Raw genomic sequence first — 16849 nt, forward strand, 5'->3', positions numbered from 1 at the left:
TTCCTCTCTTTTTCTTTTTGGTTTGTGAATATTGTCTTCTTTCGGACTCTTTAGAGATTGAGAGGTACTTAGAACCAGTAGTTTCCCTTGCTTCATCCTAACTAAATTTCCATGGATTTTCTGGGTTGGTAGAAAAAGAGCCTTCTGCTTTGGTTGCACAGAGGGGCAAGTCATTTCCAGATGTGTTCAGTCACCCTGCCCACTTAAACAGACTGCTTATGGAAAACTCACCAAAACCTTTCCTAATAAAATAAGAAGCTATGGAAATTCTCATTTTGGTATAAAGTGGTAGACCTTTGGGAAAATTATCCAAACCCCCTGCCTTTTTCCCCAACATATCTCTCCGCCCCTCACCCCCCTCCAAGATTCAAAAGAATTGGTCCTCTGCTTAGCCTGGCATTGGTGAAGGCCTTCTGAGAGCGTGTTAATTTGCTCCAAGCAGTCGTCAAGTGTTTATTGAGCACCTATGCCAGGCCCTCGCTTCACATTCCAGTGAGAAGCAGCAGCCAGTGAATACATACACGCTGGAGGTGTGGATGTTTGAGTGCATGTTCCAACAGAAGGAAGGAACTTTCCTTCATAACAGATGGTTTTGAAAACTAGACCCCTTTCCTCCCTTGATGAGTCTGGGGGTTGGGGTAGAACTTGATTGTGTCTTGTCTTTGGGATGATCTGTTCCAGAACAGGGGGGTCGGCATTGAATGTCCTTCCATGGCCACAAACAACGAATTTTCTGCTTCATCCACCCTTGCCGCTGATTTGGATTTAGGACCAGTACAGCCACGCCTATTTGCATTGCTTTGTTAGAAGATAGGAATGGTCTGGAGCAGAAGGGAAGCAACTGTTACCAGAGTGGACTCGCCCGGGGCACACCCAGATGGAGCCCTGTATCAGTTCTTAACTCTGTGGAGATCGAAATGGTTGCCAGCTGATTGCAGTAGCTGCGTGCTCCACCCAAATAATTAAAGTAAACATGGCTCGGAGAAGATTCTGGTAAACACTGCAGTGCATTTTGCCAGTGAACTGGTTTGGAGGACCATATTTCTTCACCCTTTTGTGAGGCAGTTGGACTGGAAATAGTTAATTAGTACTTAAGAGTTGGGTGACTGGCGACATATATATGTCTCCCTGGCACTTCAGAAGAAATACATGTCCAGTAGGGGAGGGGACATGCATTTGAAAGCAAACTATTGGTAAAAACTGCGTTTTTCTAAAGCTGAGCTTCATGTGTGACTTCTTTCTTGATGGCTTGAGAAACCTGAGAATATTAAATTTACAAATCCCCCAAGGTTCTAAATTCCTACTTGCCTTAAACCCATGCCACGGATAGAAAAATCCAGCAATGAAAGTATGTCCTCATTTTGCTTCCTATTTAGCTGCCAATAACTATTGGCCTTAAAATCTAGGTCAGAGGGAGGTCTTGGAAGAATAGGGCTGAAAATAAGGGAGAAGCTACATTTTGGTAAATAGAATCGATGCTGCCTTCCATTTCCTGAACTTTTCTGCTAGCACCAGAACTTTTGCCCTCTGGAGAATTATAAAAAGCACGCTCAACTTTAGAACTAGGAGAAGTCTGTCTCTTCCCTGAATTTAATTAATTCCTGAACTCTTCATTATGCGTCATCTATAATAATTTCTAGTGAACCTTGTGATTCTTTTTCTTGTTGGTTAATATTTAAATTGAAACATATGTAATATTGATATTGCTGTGTATTTTGGACCTCTCATTTGCTGGTGTGCTTCTTTGTGATAGGTTCTAAAGAAATGTAGAAATCATCGTCATTCAATCCTTGACATATAACTCAAAGCTGGTGTTAAAATTTTGTGTATTTTGTATTTCCTAATTTTATATCCTTCCTGTCCTTGAACAGTATTAGCAGTTACAATTCTTTTTGCCCCCCCCCCCCCACTTCAGTCAATCTTTATTCTGTCATTTAGAGCCTTGCTATTCAAAAAGTAGTCTCTGGCACTTTGGACTGCTCCCTAGTCATTCAAAATCCGCATTTTAACAAGATGCCCAAGTGAATTTGAGTGGACAGAGAAGTTTGAGAAGCCTTGTTTGGAATTTCACAGCCCATTACAGTGTGCATCTCTTGTGTAAGGACAAGAAGGGACTCCTAAGACATCCTGGTGTGTCAAGTTTTATGTTAAGCTCGTTACATGGTTTTTCTCTTTGAATCCAATTTTAAATGTTGACCTCACAACCTCCAGGAAGTTGGATTTTTGGGTACCCACCTTCAGAGCACCTGCACTTCTGATATTTAGTCAGTCATTTTTCTTGCCTTCTTTTCTAGAATTGCTTTTGGTATACACAGGGTGTACCAGGGATTGGACTCAGGGGCACTTGCCACTGAGCCACTCCCCAGTCCTATTTTGTATTTTATTTGGAGACAGAGTCTCACTGAGTTGCTTAGCACCTCACTTTTGCTGAGGCTGGCTTTGAACTCTTTATATATCACTACTATAAGAAATTGAACCATTTTCTCTTACACATTTAAATAAACACATAACCATTTTAAAGCAATGAATGTCATTCTCCTTGGGTATCATAGGTGTCCCGTGGGCATGCACCCTACTGCTATTTTGGGAGATTATACAGATTATCATGATCCAGATACAGAAAGAGCAGAAGAAAACAAAACACAGAAGGATAAGGATACGGAACTGACATCAAAATTAGATAATAAAGAGGTTTCACTGGCTAATCCCTTACTTCTGGGTACTCTGATGATGCTAGGTGCTTGGAGTAGGAACCAGGCACCTGGAATTTCAGAAAGAGGAGATGATCCTGATGTGTAGTCAGGTGGAGATGCACATAGTCTAGGTCCAGAGAGGAAAGGTATGGTCCCAGTAGAGCTCTCAGTCAGTCAAAACCACTCCTGCTTCATTCCCCGGGAGCCCAGCTCCTGGTACTGGGAGTTTAACAGGGGTGCTCTACCACTGAGCTACACCTCCAACCCTTTTATTTTTATTTTGAGAGAGGGTCTCCCTAAGTTGTCAAGGCTGGCCTTGAACTTGAAAACCTCCTGCCTCTGCCATTCTAAGAATGGGTTGTTCACAGCTGGAACCCATCAGAAGGTACCACTTGCATAAGAAATGTTTCATGTCCTGCAGAGTTTAAAGATAGGAAAACTAGACAGCTTCTGCCAGTTGAAGAAGTCCCATCAGAAAAGCAGCAAGGTTAATGTGTCTTGGCTGGGTCTTGGGGGTTCCTAACACTGAGTCCTAATAATAAAGACCCACAAGCCTGTGATACAACCTGCTTTAGAGCCTCACCCGGTATCAACCTTGACATTGGACTGGGCAATCTTAGAATAAAACTGCAGATTCCCACATATCCCAGGACCACACTGGTCTTATTGGTTCGAACGTTTTTGCTAGACCATCTCTCTCATGGTCTTTGGGGGCGGGGAATCAATTATATATGTAAACTGTTTTTTAAAGCCCATGTGATTGTGCCCTGTTAGATATTGTTGTTTTACTTTGTACTTCAAGCAAATAACATTTCTCATCTGACTGTGGTGACGCGTGTTTCTTTTTTCTTCTTTCCAACAGTCCTACCCGTCTAATTACATGGAGCCCATGAAGCCCAACAAGTATGGGGTCATTTACTCCACGCCGTTACCCGATAAGTTCTTTCAGACCCCAGAGGGCCTGTCACACGGAATACAGATGGAGCCAGTGGACCTCACGGTGAACAAGCGGGGTTCGCCACCCTCGGCTGGGAATTCTCCCTCTTCGCTCAAGTTCCCGTCCTCTCACAGGAGGGCGTCCCCTGGGCTGAGCATGCCTTCTTCTAGCCCGCCCATCAAAAAGTACTCACCCCCTTCCCCGGGCGTGCAGCCCTTCAGTGTGCCGCTGTCCATGCCGCCGGTGATGGCAGCTGCCCTCTCTCGGCACGGAATCCGGAGCCCGGGCATTCTGCCTGTCATCCAGCCAGTCGTGGTGCAGCCCGTCCCCTTCATGTACACCAGCCACCTCCAGCAGCCGCTCATGGTCTCCTTGTCGGAAGAGATGGAAAATTCAAACAGTAGCATGCAAGGTAAGCTCTGCCGGCGCTAGAGCTGCTGGCCCCTTCATGTGCCAGGTCTTCCCTGGACAGTGGCTGTGGGGAGGGGGGCGGGGGCACAGGCAAAGCTGTTGAGTTCTGGGAAGGAAACGTTCATCTGCCCGAGACCCTTCCTTGGTTTTGTTTTTATTTTGAAGAGTCCATATTGGAGAGTTAGGCTGTTTACTATCCTGAGATGATTGCTTTCATTATATAATTGTCAGCCTTGGGATAGTAAAAAATCTTGATTTTGTACCTTGTTTTATTGAATACTAACATGGTTTGGGGTACAGAAGGCATTTAGTAAATACTTTTTGGTCACAGTGATAAGTAGTGGCTCTGAAAAGCCACCTTGTTTACCAGCTGGTCGGACACAAGGCTACAGGTTGAAAGAGATGACCAGAATTCATAAGGAAGAATCTCTGCAAAGAAGTCCAGGTCCCCATGTTTGCTGCTTGCTGGTAAAACAATAGTCAGGAGAAAGTCTCTCACAAATTTATTCTTGCTCTAATCCTGCCAAAGGCAAATAAATATACACACATTAATGCTGTAGATAGGAGTTATGTAGTGAGCATTTAAAAGCTGAAATTGGCAAATTATATGTAGAGTGACTTTTCCTTTTTTATTTTTTAGTACCTGTAATTGAATCATATGAGAAGCCCATATTACAGAAAAAAATTAAAATTGAACCTGGGATTGAACCACAGAGAACAGATTATTATCCCGAAGAAATGTCACCACCCCCTTTAATGAACTCGGTGTCCCCCCCTCAAGCATTGTTGCAAGAGTAAGTATATTTAGGCGTACCTGGCTTTTTTGCATCTTGGGACCTGGAGTGGAAAGACAGGTTACAAACGTGACATGCTGTGAATGACCAGGAACTTCTTACATTGTGTTGCATCTAGTGGATGGTAGCTCTGGTCAAAGACAGAGACTCTCTCCAAAAACTGCACTTTCTAGCCTTGTGACAACAGTTACCTCAGCTTTTCAGTGAATGTTTCACCCATGATTTTTCACCTCACCACATAAATCTTTTTCGTTTTGTTTGTTTTTCCATCCTTCCTGGCTTGTGTGCATAGTTTTCCTGTACAAAGGGCGAATCCTTGCATAGATTGGATCTGGTGTTCTAGAGAGTCCACGTAGCTGGGGTCATGAAATGGTTCACGTGGACACAGATTCCTCTCAGGTGTCATTCCTGATATGTCTGTTATGGGAGATGTCTTCCAGCCAGCCTCAAGCCCCAAAGAGGAGTTCCAAAAGAGTCCTGTAAACAGCACTGGCAATAGAAGCTTGTTCTTGAGACCCAGAGAAGCTCAGTGCTGAAAGGACTCTATTCTCCGATCTTCATAGCTGCCTGCAGGGTGTTCTGTATCCTGTACAAGTGCCATCCCCAGGAGGCCTGTGCTGTGTGCTCTGACACAGGTCAAATAATATCCCATGTGGGATCGGCCACTGTAGACATCCTTGCCTTGCCCGGGTGGTCACTCTGCAGGCTATGTTTGCGGTTGCTGCAAAGATGGCTTTTGAATCCTGGCTGCTCACCACGTGTATGACCTTGGGCTAATCACTCCTCTTTACTTTCATTATTGATTAGAATCATTGCTGTTGTAATTATGTTGTGGTGCTTCAGTTCAGTGGCCTAGTTCAAGGGCAATAGCCATTGTCTCTGCTGGGTCCCACCATCATCTTCCTCCTGTATCACTTTTTTCTCCACCTTGAATAAATGCTGAGCCCATCTTTTCACTTCTCTACCTTCCTCTTACACACTTAACAGCCAAATCAAAGTCTCTGGTTTTAGAGGAGCTGTTTTCTCGTGACTTCAAATGTATTCTAATGGTACCCACATTGAGCTTGGGGAGATGCCTTCCTGGTAGCCCACGTATTAATTCTCCCTTGCAGTGAGCTGTAGTCTTTTTTGTTTTTGTTATCGTTTATTCCCTGATAGATGAAGTAAAGAATGCATCTTCTTACCCAGCTACAGCAGCCAGCAGGGAGACTGTCTGAGAGAGTTGTATACCATTACTACTCACAATGACATAGTGCCCTCCCTAAAGAGACTTTTCCAGGTATTTGCAAAGGAATTATTTCCTTCAGGGTAAATAGAGAACTGATGAGCTAGACGTTCAGTCACTGGCCTTAATCACAGTTTGCCGTGGGGACCTGCACTTGATCTGTTCCTGATGAGTGCTGTCTCTGCTGTCTTGTCCATAGCTAAGGAGCTGACTGCATCTATTTAAGCACTCAGGTAAAAGGAAGCACAGTGACTGAGTAAAATGGTCACATCTTGTGGGCTGAATCACCTCTTTCTGATGATGAGGGGTATCTCTGGCAAGGTAACATATAATTGTTAACTTGTAATTGTTCCTGCCCCCTGATAGAAAAGATAATCATGTAACTAAATAAAGCCAAGAACCAACATAGGGAGAGATCCATTGACTGAAAAAGTATTGTCCAAAGTCTAGGCTATTCTGAATTATAATTCAAAACATTTTAGAAGAATATTTGAAAGCAGTCTCTCATTTTCTGGGTGATCTCAAACCCAATGGCTTTTAATGAAGAATGAGTAATGTGCTTATTTTAATGCTGACCTAAGAATGCATTTTGCTCCAAAAGGGGAGAAAAAAAAATTCAGATTAGCCACAACTGGGACATGGACTCTTTAAGTAACTTCTCTTACAGATGTGATTAAGTAATGTCTTGGAGTGGGCCCAGTAGCAGCCCACATAGGAAACCAGCTAGCTAGGAACGAATCACTTGAACCAAGAGCCCAGGACTGTTGCAGTGAGGCAGACCCAGGAATATTTGCCTTAGGAAGCACCTCTTCCCAAAGACTGAGGTTACAGCTTTAACATTCATTTGTTTGATCCTAGAGTTAGAACTTTAGCCTTAACAGCACTCACAGGTATATCAGATGCCTCTTGTTATACATTTGCATATGTGAAGCTGTATGTAGAACAAAAAGCTTAAGGATCCAATTGCTCTGGCATCTGTATTGCAGCAAACTTAGGAGAGGTCAGCCTAACTCAAAACAAAGACCAGATAAACAGCGATCAGGTATCTGATACTTGATAGCTGTCCTCACTTCTTGGTTATGATCCTGAACCTCCTCTTAAGAATGAGGAGTTAGAAGACCAGAAAACTGTGAGGTCTCAAGACCCTATCAACAGCTATCATTTAGGAAGTTTACCTCTGGAGCAAATGTCATTCTTAGGTGCTTCGAGCACATTTCCCACAATAACCTTTGAAGAAAATACTGTGTCTCCCAAAAGCCCTCTGAGGTAGCATTGCAATCATCGTGCCTGTCACAAAGAAATTAAGTACCTGGCCCAGCATCACAGATGCTGTCAGTGACAGAACTGGAATTTAAAGTTGGAGCCCAAAACCTTTCGGTGTATCCAGATCCACAGCTAGGAAAAGCAATCGTAATCACTGTGCTGAAACTATTAGATTCCTGTCCCATAAAGTCCAATAATTGCAAGAGATTTCTAAAGTTATCTTGGGATAGGTATTTGCCCCGTATCCCAGAGACTTAGGAGATATAGTTAACCATTGAATTTCTTCCTCGGCATTTGGTTTCCTAGAGTTGAAAGTTAAAAATAAATTGATAAATTTCTTTTTTATGAAGGATTGTAAATGAATAGTTCCGCATTTTAAAAAAGCATGTCTGTAAACCTCTGGCTTCCCCCATTATTTGTAAGTGCGCATGCGTGTGTGTGTGTGTGTGTGTGTGTGTGTGTGTGTGTGAGATTAAAGACTTTCTCTCCATCCTGCCCCGAGTCTCTAAACACTCCTGGTTTGTCCATCTGTTCCCTCCTACTTTCCAGGCATCAGGGTAGGAAGACCAAGTGACACTCGCAGCTGACAGTTTTCTTTCCTAATAGGAGTGTGAGGAGTAAGTCAAGGTCACTTAAAATAATCATACCTTTTGTTCTTTTTTCTCATCACTTCTTAGCATGCCTGTCAACCTTACTGACAAGGGATGTGTATTCAGATTTTTAACAAGACAAAAAACAAATCTCATTTCAGGGGCTCCCTTTTGATTTCATGATTTATTTGTTTGGGACTCAACAACTTGAGTGTTCACCCTCATCAAATCCTTGTCTCTTCCCCTTTTCACCAGTCTTTTTTCTCCCCCTGCACACTCACACAAAACATTCCCATGTGATCCAGAACATCTTTAGGAGCGAAAGGCATCTTTGGTTTCAGCTGGAGGCCAGCACGTGCCCCTGTAATGTATCAAGTGCTCCATCATCAGGAGAGTGAATGGGCGGTTGGAGCTTCTTGGTGGCAGATGCTGTCAGAGGGAAGCCTGAGAACATGAGGCACAGCTTTTCTCAGCCTTTCCCCATCTGCCTTTTCTCTCGACCAAATTTCCTTTCTGAGAAAGACACAGTCGATAGTAATGATGCTTAATGGGATTTGATTTCAGATCCACCTAGGAAAATTATGCAAATTCTGGAATGTGAGAGAAAACAGGAGAGCGGGGAGGATGTCAGGCATCCCAGGGGAGCTGGCAGGTTGATGCTGGGGAGCTGACATCGTGGGGAATGGCCTTCCTCTCTCCCCTCTGGGAATTTTTTTTTTTTTTTTTGAGAGAGGAGACAGTACTGGGGATTGAATTCAGGGGGACGCTTTAGGACTGAGTTATATTCCCAGTCCTTTTTTTTGAAATAGGGTCTCACTCAGTTGTTGAGGCTGGCCTTGAACTTGCTGTTCTCCTGCCTCAGCCTCACATCACCGGCCTTACAGGTGTTTGCCACCGCACCTGGCCCTCACCCTCCCTCCTAACGCTGCAGTGGAACTCTTTCTAGTGCAGGAGTGGTCGTGCCAGCACAGGCTGCTATCAGTCTTCTATCCCACATATGTGGAGCTCAGTGAGCAGCCAGAGGCTTGGTTACTATCTGTACTACACATTTATGTTTGTGAAGATGGCAATGCCAACGTTTTTTTTTTTTTTTCCTCATAAGAGCCAGCATTTGAAATTTGAACGTGAATTGGCAGTCTTTAAAAGATGCTGCTAAATGTTAGTTATATAAAGGATGAAATGTAGAGACATCCTACAGTATTGTTGCTCGAGATATAAGAATTTGACTTTTTCTATTTTTCCCCAAAGAATAATAATAAAAAACAGTGCCACCGATGGAAAAATATAGTACCGTGTTCAGCATTGCCTAGTACCGTGAAATCTTATCGATAGGCAGGTTTTTACTGCGGGAAAGATCCTCTCCCAGCGTGGCACCTCCCTCTAGCATAGCATCTAACCCTTCTTGCTGTCATTACTTATCTCCATGTCTGTCTCCCCCTAGAGTGTGAGCTCCTCGAGGGCAGGAACCCTGTTTTTATTCATCTTTGTGTCCTGGTGCCAAGCACAGTGCCTGGCTCATGGTAGGTGCTCACTCAATGTTTGTTGAATGAATATAGCAGTGCTTCTTGGGTTGAACGGCTAATTTTTTTGTTGTTGTTTATTTTGTTGGGTTTTTTTTTGTTTGTTTGTTTTTGCCCAATGTTGTTAATGCTTTTAGTCGACTGAAGAAAAGGCAGCAGCTTCACTCAACAGTTCTCACTTGACTTTGGCTTTCACAGGAATCACCCTTCAGTCATAGTGCAGCCTGGGAAGAGACCTTTACCTGTGGAATCTCCAGATACCCAAAGGAAGCGGAGGATACACAGATGCGATTATGATGGATGCAACAAAGTGTACACTAAAAGCTCCCACTTGAAAGCACACAGACGAACACATACAGGTAGTAGAAACACCGGCCCCGCTTTTGTCTTAAGAAGTAGGCAGATAAAAGTCAACTTCTGGCTTCCACCATATTTTGCAGGTTGAGCATCCCTAAAAATTGGAAATCTGAAATTTTTGGAGCACTTTGGATTTCTGGATTAGACCTGATGAACTGATGACAAAGTCTGTGCAAACTTTCCAAAATCTGAAGAACTCTGAAATCTGAGACACTTCTAGTCTCCAGGGTTTTGTATTAGGAGCTCTCAGCCTGCTTGATGAAAGTTTTCCAGGCCTCTGCAAAGTTACCACAGTCACCCACAGATGTGTCTGTCAGTCATAGAAGAGCAGTTTTTATAATGATTGCCTTTTGTAATGAATTTGAGTAGATTAGAATAATCCTTACAACCAGGTCCCTCACAATCACTTGAAGTACTGTCCTCTAGCCAGGAAAGGGAGACTTTGTTGCTGGAACAGAAGGGGAAGCGCTCTCACCACCAAGGATGTGGCCTTCCTGTGAGCTCTTGTAGCATGCGTACATGATAAAATTTATCATAGCAAAGAACACTTCTTTACACAGAGCAATAAAATGCAACAGTGCCATAGAAATGGAATTCAAATAGAAGGCTGTCCTCCATAGAAATAAAAATTGAATATTATTCAGGTAGTGTCCATCTTTTAAAATTGAAGGAACTTCTATGCCATTGCCTACACTATTTGTTCTAGGAAATCTTCCATTTTGGTCAATACTGAAAATAGATAGTGAGTAGCCAGATCATATAAACATTGTTACATAGATGGAGAAAATGTGCACTTGCTATCACTGCTTTCCTGACTTAAGGAAATCATATAGAAACGTTTTCAATAGCCTGATTGATTGCAGTCAGTATTGATGATTGATGTGTACAGTAAGCTCATGTCACCTCAGACTGTCCAATGTAAAATTTGGTTTAGCAGCAATTTGCCTCTGTGTACATTGCCTAAACTCAGAATGCAGATTGCCCTACTGAATTTTGAGAATGTTCTTATTAGGAACATTAACAAAGAGAGGAATTTGGGTTTGGAAGCATCCTGAGTTGTCGGTGAGACTCAGGCATGGTTAGCAACTTCCAGCCTAAAATGAGGAAGGCATTGAAATATTTAGATGACAATTCAGATGTACAAATATACCTCTTGGTATGTATATTCTGTGGGCAAAGGAGATCCTATAAATCTAGCAAGATTTCTAGAGAGCGGGCATGTTAATCTGATACCCAGTACCCACTACAGGCCGAGTATCCCTCATCTGCTATCTTGGAGCCAGATGTGATTCAGATTTCAGATTTGATTGGAATTTGAAATATTTGCAAATACATAATGAGATATCTTGGGGATAGGATCCAAGTCTAAACACAAGATTTGTTTCATATGTACCTTATTTATATACATGGCCTGAAGCTAATTTTGTATAATAATTTAATTTTCTGCATGAGATGAAGTTTCATGGTGTAGAATTTTCTACCTACAGCAATGTGTCAGTGCTCATTTTGGATTTGGGATTGTTGGGGGTTAGGGATGCTTAACCTGTATTGGTCGTTTTAAATGTTAAGATTGCTATTAATAGCGCTTTTTATTAGTAAGAGCCTTCAGACTGGTTCTCCTCATCATTTTCCTATAAGGGTCTTCTAATCATCACCTGTAATTATCACTGTAATACAGGAGGGTGATGTAGAAACCTAGCTTCTGAGAGATGGCATATTATTTGAAAACTTTTGAATAGTTATAGGAAAATGCCTCAAACTTTGAAATTTGACTTATTGAATCCGTAGTACTACATATAATTAAGCTCTCAAGTAGGTTGAAGACTCAGAAAAATACCAGTATAGATCACCATGTGCTTCAGATTGGTAGTCACTCAGAATGGATCTCATTTTCTTTATGCTTTAAGAACTCTTAAAATCCATCCCCATTTGGGGGTTTTGTTTTGTTTTTGCTAGCAGTCATTTAAACATTAGAAGAATTGATTCGTTTTTTTCTTGTTTGTCCCGAAATGCTTTACAGACCAGTGTGTTATCGAAGGGACAAATATATGACCTTCTCTTGGGAATAATATTTTTCAATAGCATTAACTCAGCCTTTACCATCTTTTCAAAAAAATTAAGCTCTTTTCTCTTTCCTTTTGCAGGAGAAAAACCCTACAAATGTACATGGGAAGGATGTACATGGAAGTTTGCTCGGTCTGATGAACTAACAAGACATTTCCGCAAACATACTGGAATCAAACCTTTCCAGTGCCCAGACTGTGACCGCAGCTTCTCCCGTTCTGACCACCTTGCCCTACATAGGAAACGCCACATGTTAGTCTGAAAGCCTCCGTCTCCGCCTCATTGTGACTCCCCACTCTCCTGGCTCTCTCTCTGTCCTCCCTCCCATTATCTAACTCATTTTTTACATGTACATTTTAATTTTGATTCAGCTGGTCTGAATCTCTGAATTTATATCATTCAAAACTTCCATATGGTCAGTAGTCAATACTCTCTAATCCTCCCTCTCCTTACCACGGGTCAGACCTAAAGAATGTGAACACTTTTTTTTTTTTTTCCGGGGATGCTAAGCAAACCCTTCTTACGTTTAATGTAATGAGAATAAGGGAACATGTAAACTAACATACCAATTGTCAGTTTCTCCATGTATTCCTCAAAGAATGTCAAAGTAAATGTGTTAGAAATACAGTATCAAGCCTGCTAGTCCTTGCCAGAGACCTCCGTACCTCTCTCCATGGTGATTCCATTTTATGCTTGACAGCAAAGAGAAGGAGTTAGGACATGCAGCAAGATGTCACACGAGCCCAGTCAACTCTGCCGTTGTCCTTCACACATCTTCCGTGTGGACCTGGATTATTGTCACTTCTAAATCAATGCCCTCTTGTATGCCGGAAGCTACGTGGAGGGCTGTGCCACCATTGGGTGATGAGCCAGGGCTGCCAAATTGGGTGGGTGCTATGTGACAGCTCAAGACATGGGATACTGCTGTGCCTTGTAACAGCAATCAGTAGAAGCAGAGGGGCATTGAGGGGAGATGCAGGGTGCAAAGCGGGAAGTGGGCAGTTCCTCCTGAGCTAGGGCCTGTCAGTGAGGTGTCCAGATTTGGTCAGCTGTGCCGTGCATCTGTAGAGCTTCAGTCTCTGTACAGAGTGCAGAACCATGCTGAAAAGCCAGGTGCCTGTGGGGTTATCCACACAACTGTCTCCATTCCTCTACAATATCCTTGGATGGTCAAGTTTGAGAATAAGGAATCCACAGAAATATTTGCCCAGTAATGATTGGAAAAAAAAAAAATCTTTTGGGTAAGGGTATGAATGGTCTTTCTTTTATCTAACTTACTTATAGCTTTTTTGCATACAGGGAAACATTGAGTGGTACTTGTATTCCCCTGTCAAATCAGTCACATAGCTTTCTGTGTGAGCTGGGAGGTGCCAGATTGGCTGTCCTTTGTGTTCACGGCACATATCATAAGTGAGCATCTGCTAAGGCTTTAGGAGATTGATTGAGTTAACACGTGAGTGACACTATTTGTAAGTATAACTAGTTGTGAAGCACACATACCTTCATTTTAGGAACAGACTTTTGAAAAATAGAAAACCACAGTTCAGGGATTTATATATGTAGCTTGAAAATTCCCAAAAGTTTACTGTCAGAACTAGCAGTTTCCCATCACTATCCATTATCCTGTCAGAAGAAGAAACGGAAAATAATGACTCGTATTTAAGAGAAATAGCACCATTATCGGAAAGTTTTTCAAAAGCAGGCTTTTGAGTACCACAGTCCAGTAAAAATAATTGATAATGTAGAAATGTCATTAGTCTTCATTTGAAGAAAATGAGCAAAGGTCATCAATATGGTTGCATAACCAAATGCCCCTTCATCCCTCCATGAAGGATGGAGGAGGAGAAGAGAGAAGAACGGAATCCTGAAGATTCATCCCAGCCACAGCTCAGGATCCAACACAATCTAAACCGGGAGGAATACATAACTGTTTTAAAACATCATTGAATGATTCTGGAGGCCTGCAAATCACCTGGGGAGCTTACTTTGGTGGCGCTATGTTTAAGTTTGCTGTAGGGCCGGCACCCCTGTGAGGGCCTACTCGTGAGCCCTGTGAACCAGCTGGAAGGAAATGTAGGTGAGAAACGCAAAGAAATTTGTTTATCTTGGCACTTGGATTTCTTTTCTTTCAGCACTGCAAAATGTTTAGAATATTACAACATGCTAATCGGGGGTTTTGTTTGTTTTCCTTTTTTTTTTTTTTTTTGCAATTATGAAATGAACTAAGGAACAGAAATGACTTCTTTTCTAGTAGGTATCATCTGCATTGTCAATGCTTAGTCACATTTATGCCAGAGTGTTCCTGTCTTGAAGTGGTTTTTCAGCAATACACTGAAGAATTGAGAGGGAGTGCAGGGGATTTTTTTTGTTGTAGGGAAGATCACCAGCTTGTGTTCCAGCCCATATAAAGCGGGGAAAGGAGACAAGAAAGGGTAGAATTGATCTGTGAAACAGCTCAAAGTCTGAGTGCAGTTAATAGAAGGCTTCATGGGTTCTCATGAAATTTGATGTCTGCTACAGCATATTTAAGTTTTGTTCAGAAGACTGTATTATGTTACTGTGCAGCGTGCTTCGATCTTTGTTAATAGTTCATTAACAAAGATCCATTTTTACTCTGAAAGAAAAGCAGCTCAGAGTGGCCATTCTCTGTTCCCATGCTGGTTTGATATTCTTTAGATGCCATTGGCCCTTACCAAATTTTCTTATATATATATATATTTGTATTTTACTATGATAGTTGAGAAATTTAGTCTCTTAGTCATTTAGCTATTATTGTGGAAGACCTCAGATATGAGATAAGATGCCCTTGAAACATGGTTTTTTTTTTTTATGATTCGCCATGTTATTCTCAATCATTATTTAATTGCAATATTTTAATTTGGTGAGAATGATTTGTAAACATGAAGTCGTCATGTAAATTGTTAGTTTATTCAATCATTGCTCAAGTGTCATCTTGGAGAAGTCATAAAAATTAAATCAGAATCCATCATATTAGAGTTTCGAAATGTGAATTTACATCATAAATGGGCATTAACATTCTAATTTGCTTGGTTTGGAGAATGTCTGCAGCATAGCTATGTTCAACCAAGGAGATGCTAAATATGCAGAAGTTTCAAGAGCCTTGGAACAGAATTACAGGGGAACTATATGTGTATATGTATGTTTTATTTAACACCCATCTGCACTATCAGTATTGCACTAATGTGGGATTTGAAAGACTATTGCTGAGACTGTATATCTGCACATCATTCCTGATTAGATTGGTTTAAAGACAATCTCAAAGATTTAAGGTTTAAAACAATTTGGTTTGAAAATACACAGTTGTCTTGAAGGAATTGCTGTCACACATAAAGTCACTCAGAGTTGTCTTTATTCTCTTCTTGGTCAAGGTTAACAATTTCTAAATGATTGCAAATTCACTTAATACATTTACAAAGCCATTTTACATGCATTAAACGAGGGCTACAACATGTTTTACAAATACTAGCACTTTTTTTTTCTGTTATGTACTTAGTGTTAGAGGGTCAAAATAATCTTTCTGCTTAGCATCTCTTAAACCATACCTGCAAGTATAGCAGGATTATTACATTTACAGTACTTTAATACTTGTATAAACTATGCAGAAATTTTTAATAAAGTGTAATATATTTTATAAGCTAATAAGACTGAATGGGTAAAGGTTTTTAGCATGCATTAGTATACTTGCAAATACTGAAACATTTTGGTAATCTTTCTTACTAAAGATGTGAATGTTTAATGTACCTTCTCTGTTTCTACTCTGTAGTCCAATGGGAATTCAGTAATGACATTTTGTCATGTCAAACTGTGAACATAAATTTGTACTGTACAGTCCTCATATTACTATATACAGTATGCAATATATGTATTATATACTTGTTAATAAAACCATCAGAATATTAAATGTGATCATGTGATTACTATGTAAGCAGTGATCACTAAGAACAAAAAACAACCATGTAAATACCCTGCTTAGAAATTTTGAAATAAGTCACTCATTGATGGAAGGAAAGAAAAACAGATCAACTCCATGTTGCACTCAAGGAATTAACTCTTCCCTAAAACTATAACCCAACTAGCAGGAAGTCTAAGCTCAAACCATAAAACAAACAACCCAGCATAAATCTATAAATTCACCTAGTGCATTCTTGAAATATTTATTTGTTGTAAGCCCTACCTGTTTCCAAGATGAATTTGCAGAGCCTCATTGGCTCTGGTTTAAGTCTGTCCCTGAGAAGTGTTGGAAACTTAATTCCTCAGTACAGTGGCACTGAGGTGTTGGGCCTGGTGGGAGGTGCTTGTATCATAAGGGTTGAGCCCTCCTGAGTGGATTAATGCCTTCTCATATGACTCTTGATTCTCATGGGAATTAGTTACCTGGAGAGCGGATTGTTATAAAGGGAGGCTGCCTCGGGTTTTGCCTTTTCCACACACAACCACTTTCCCTTCCTTTTTCAGCTTCCACTATGTGAAAGCATAAGGCCCTCACAAGATGTGTGGCCACCCCCACCTCCCCATCTTGAACTTTGGATCTCCACAACCATGAGGCTAAATAAACTTTTCTTTTATAAATTATCCAGTCTTGGGTATTCTGTTTATAGCAACAGAAAATAGACTTGAGACACAAACGTGCTTTAAATTTTTAAATAGGATAAAACCTCACAGCTCATCACTTGGGGGTGGTCAGGAACAGGAATGTAACCACATTAAATAATTAAATAATAAGTCAATGATTCTGGAGCAGTATGATTACTGTCCATGCCTTTAGTGACCACATCCATGGACATAGTCTTTGCAGCCTCACAGGGACAATAGGAAGTTTCTGATAAGGATCTAGAATTCTTTGGGGGGCAAAAATGTAATAGCCTTCTCCCGCCCACCTTCCACCCAGGTGGTGGAAAAGGGGTTCCCCTCAGTGGAATGGGCTGGCTGAGAAATAAAAGCTAAGAGAAATGAGCGAAAAAACCACAAAACAGA

At 41.4% G+C, this 16849-nt stretch overlaps 1 protein-coding gene across 1 annotated transcript in view; it reads left to right on the top strand.

Moving 5' to 3' along the window:
* The window catches only part of Klf3 (KLF transcription factor 3), a 33416-nt gene extending 17640 nt beyond the window's left edge, over positions 1-15776 (top strand). The window contains exons 3-6 of the mRNA XM_076864584.2: positions 3556-4042; positions 4682-4835; positions 9632-9792; positions 11935-15776. Of these exons, the coding sequence (XP_076720699.1) occupies positions 3556-4042; positions 4682-4835; positions 9632-9792; positions 11935-12116 (984 nt within the window). The 3' untranslated portion in view covers positions 12117-15776. The remainder of the gene's footprint in view (positions 1-3555; positions 4043-4681; positions 4836-9631; positions 9793-11934) is intronic.
* The last annotated feature ends 1073 nt before the right edge of the window (positions 15777-16849 follow it).

Source organism: Callospermophilus lateralis, chromosome 8, assembly GCF_048772815.1.
Source record: "Callospermophilus lateralis isolate mCalLat2 chromosome 8, mCalLat2.hap1, whole genome shotgun sequence".
Taxonomy (NCBI): Eukaryota; Metazoa; Chordata; class Mammalia; order Rodentia; family Sciuridae; genus Callospermophilus; species Callospermophilus lateralis.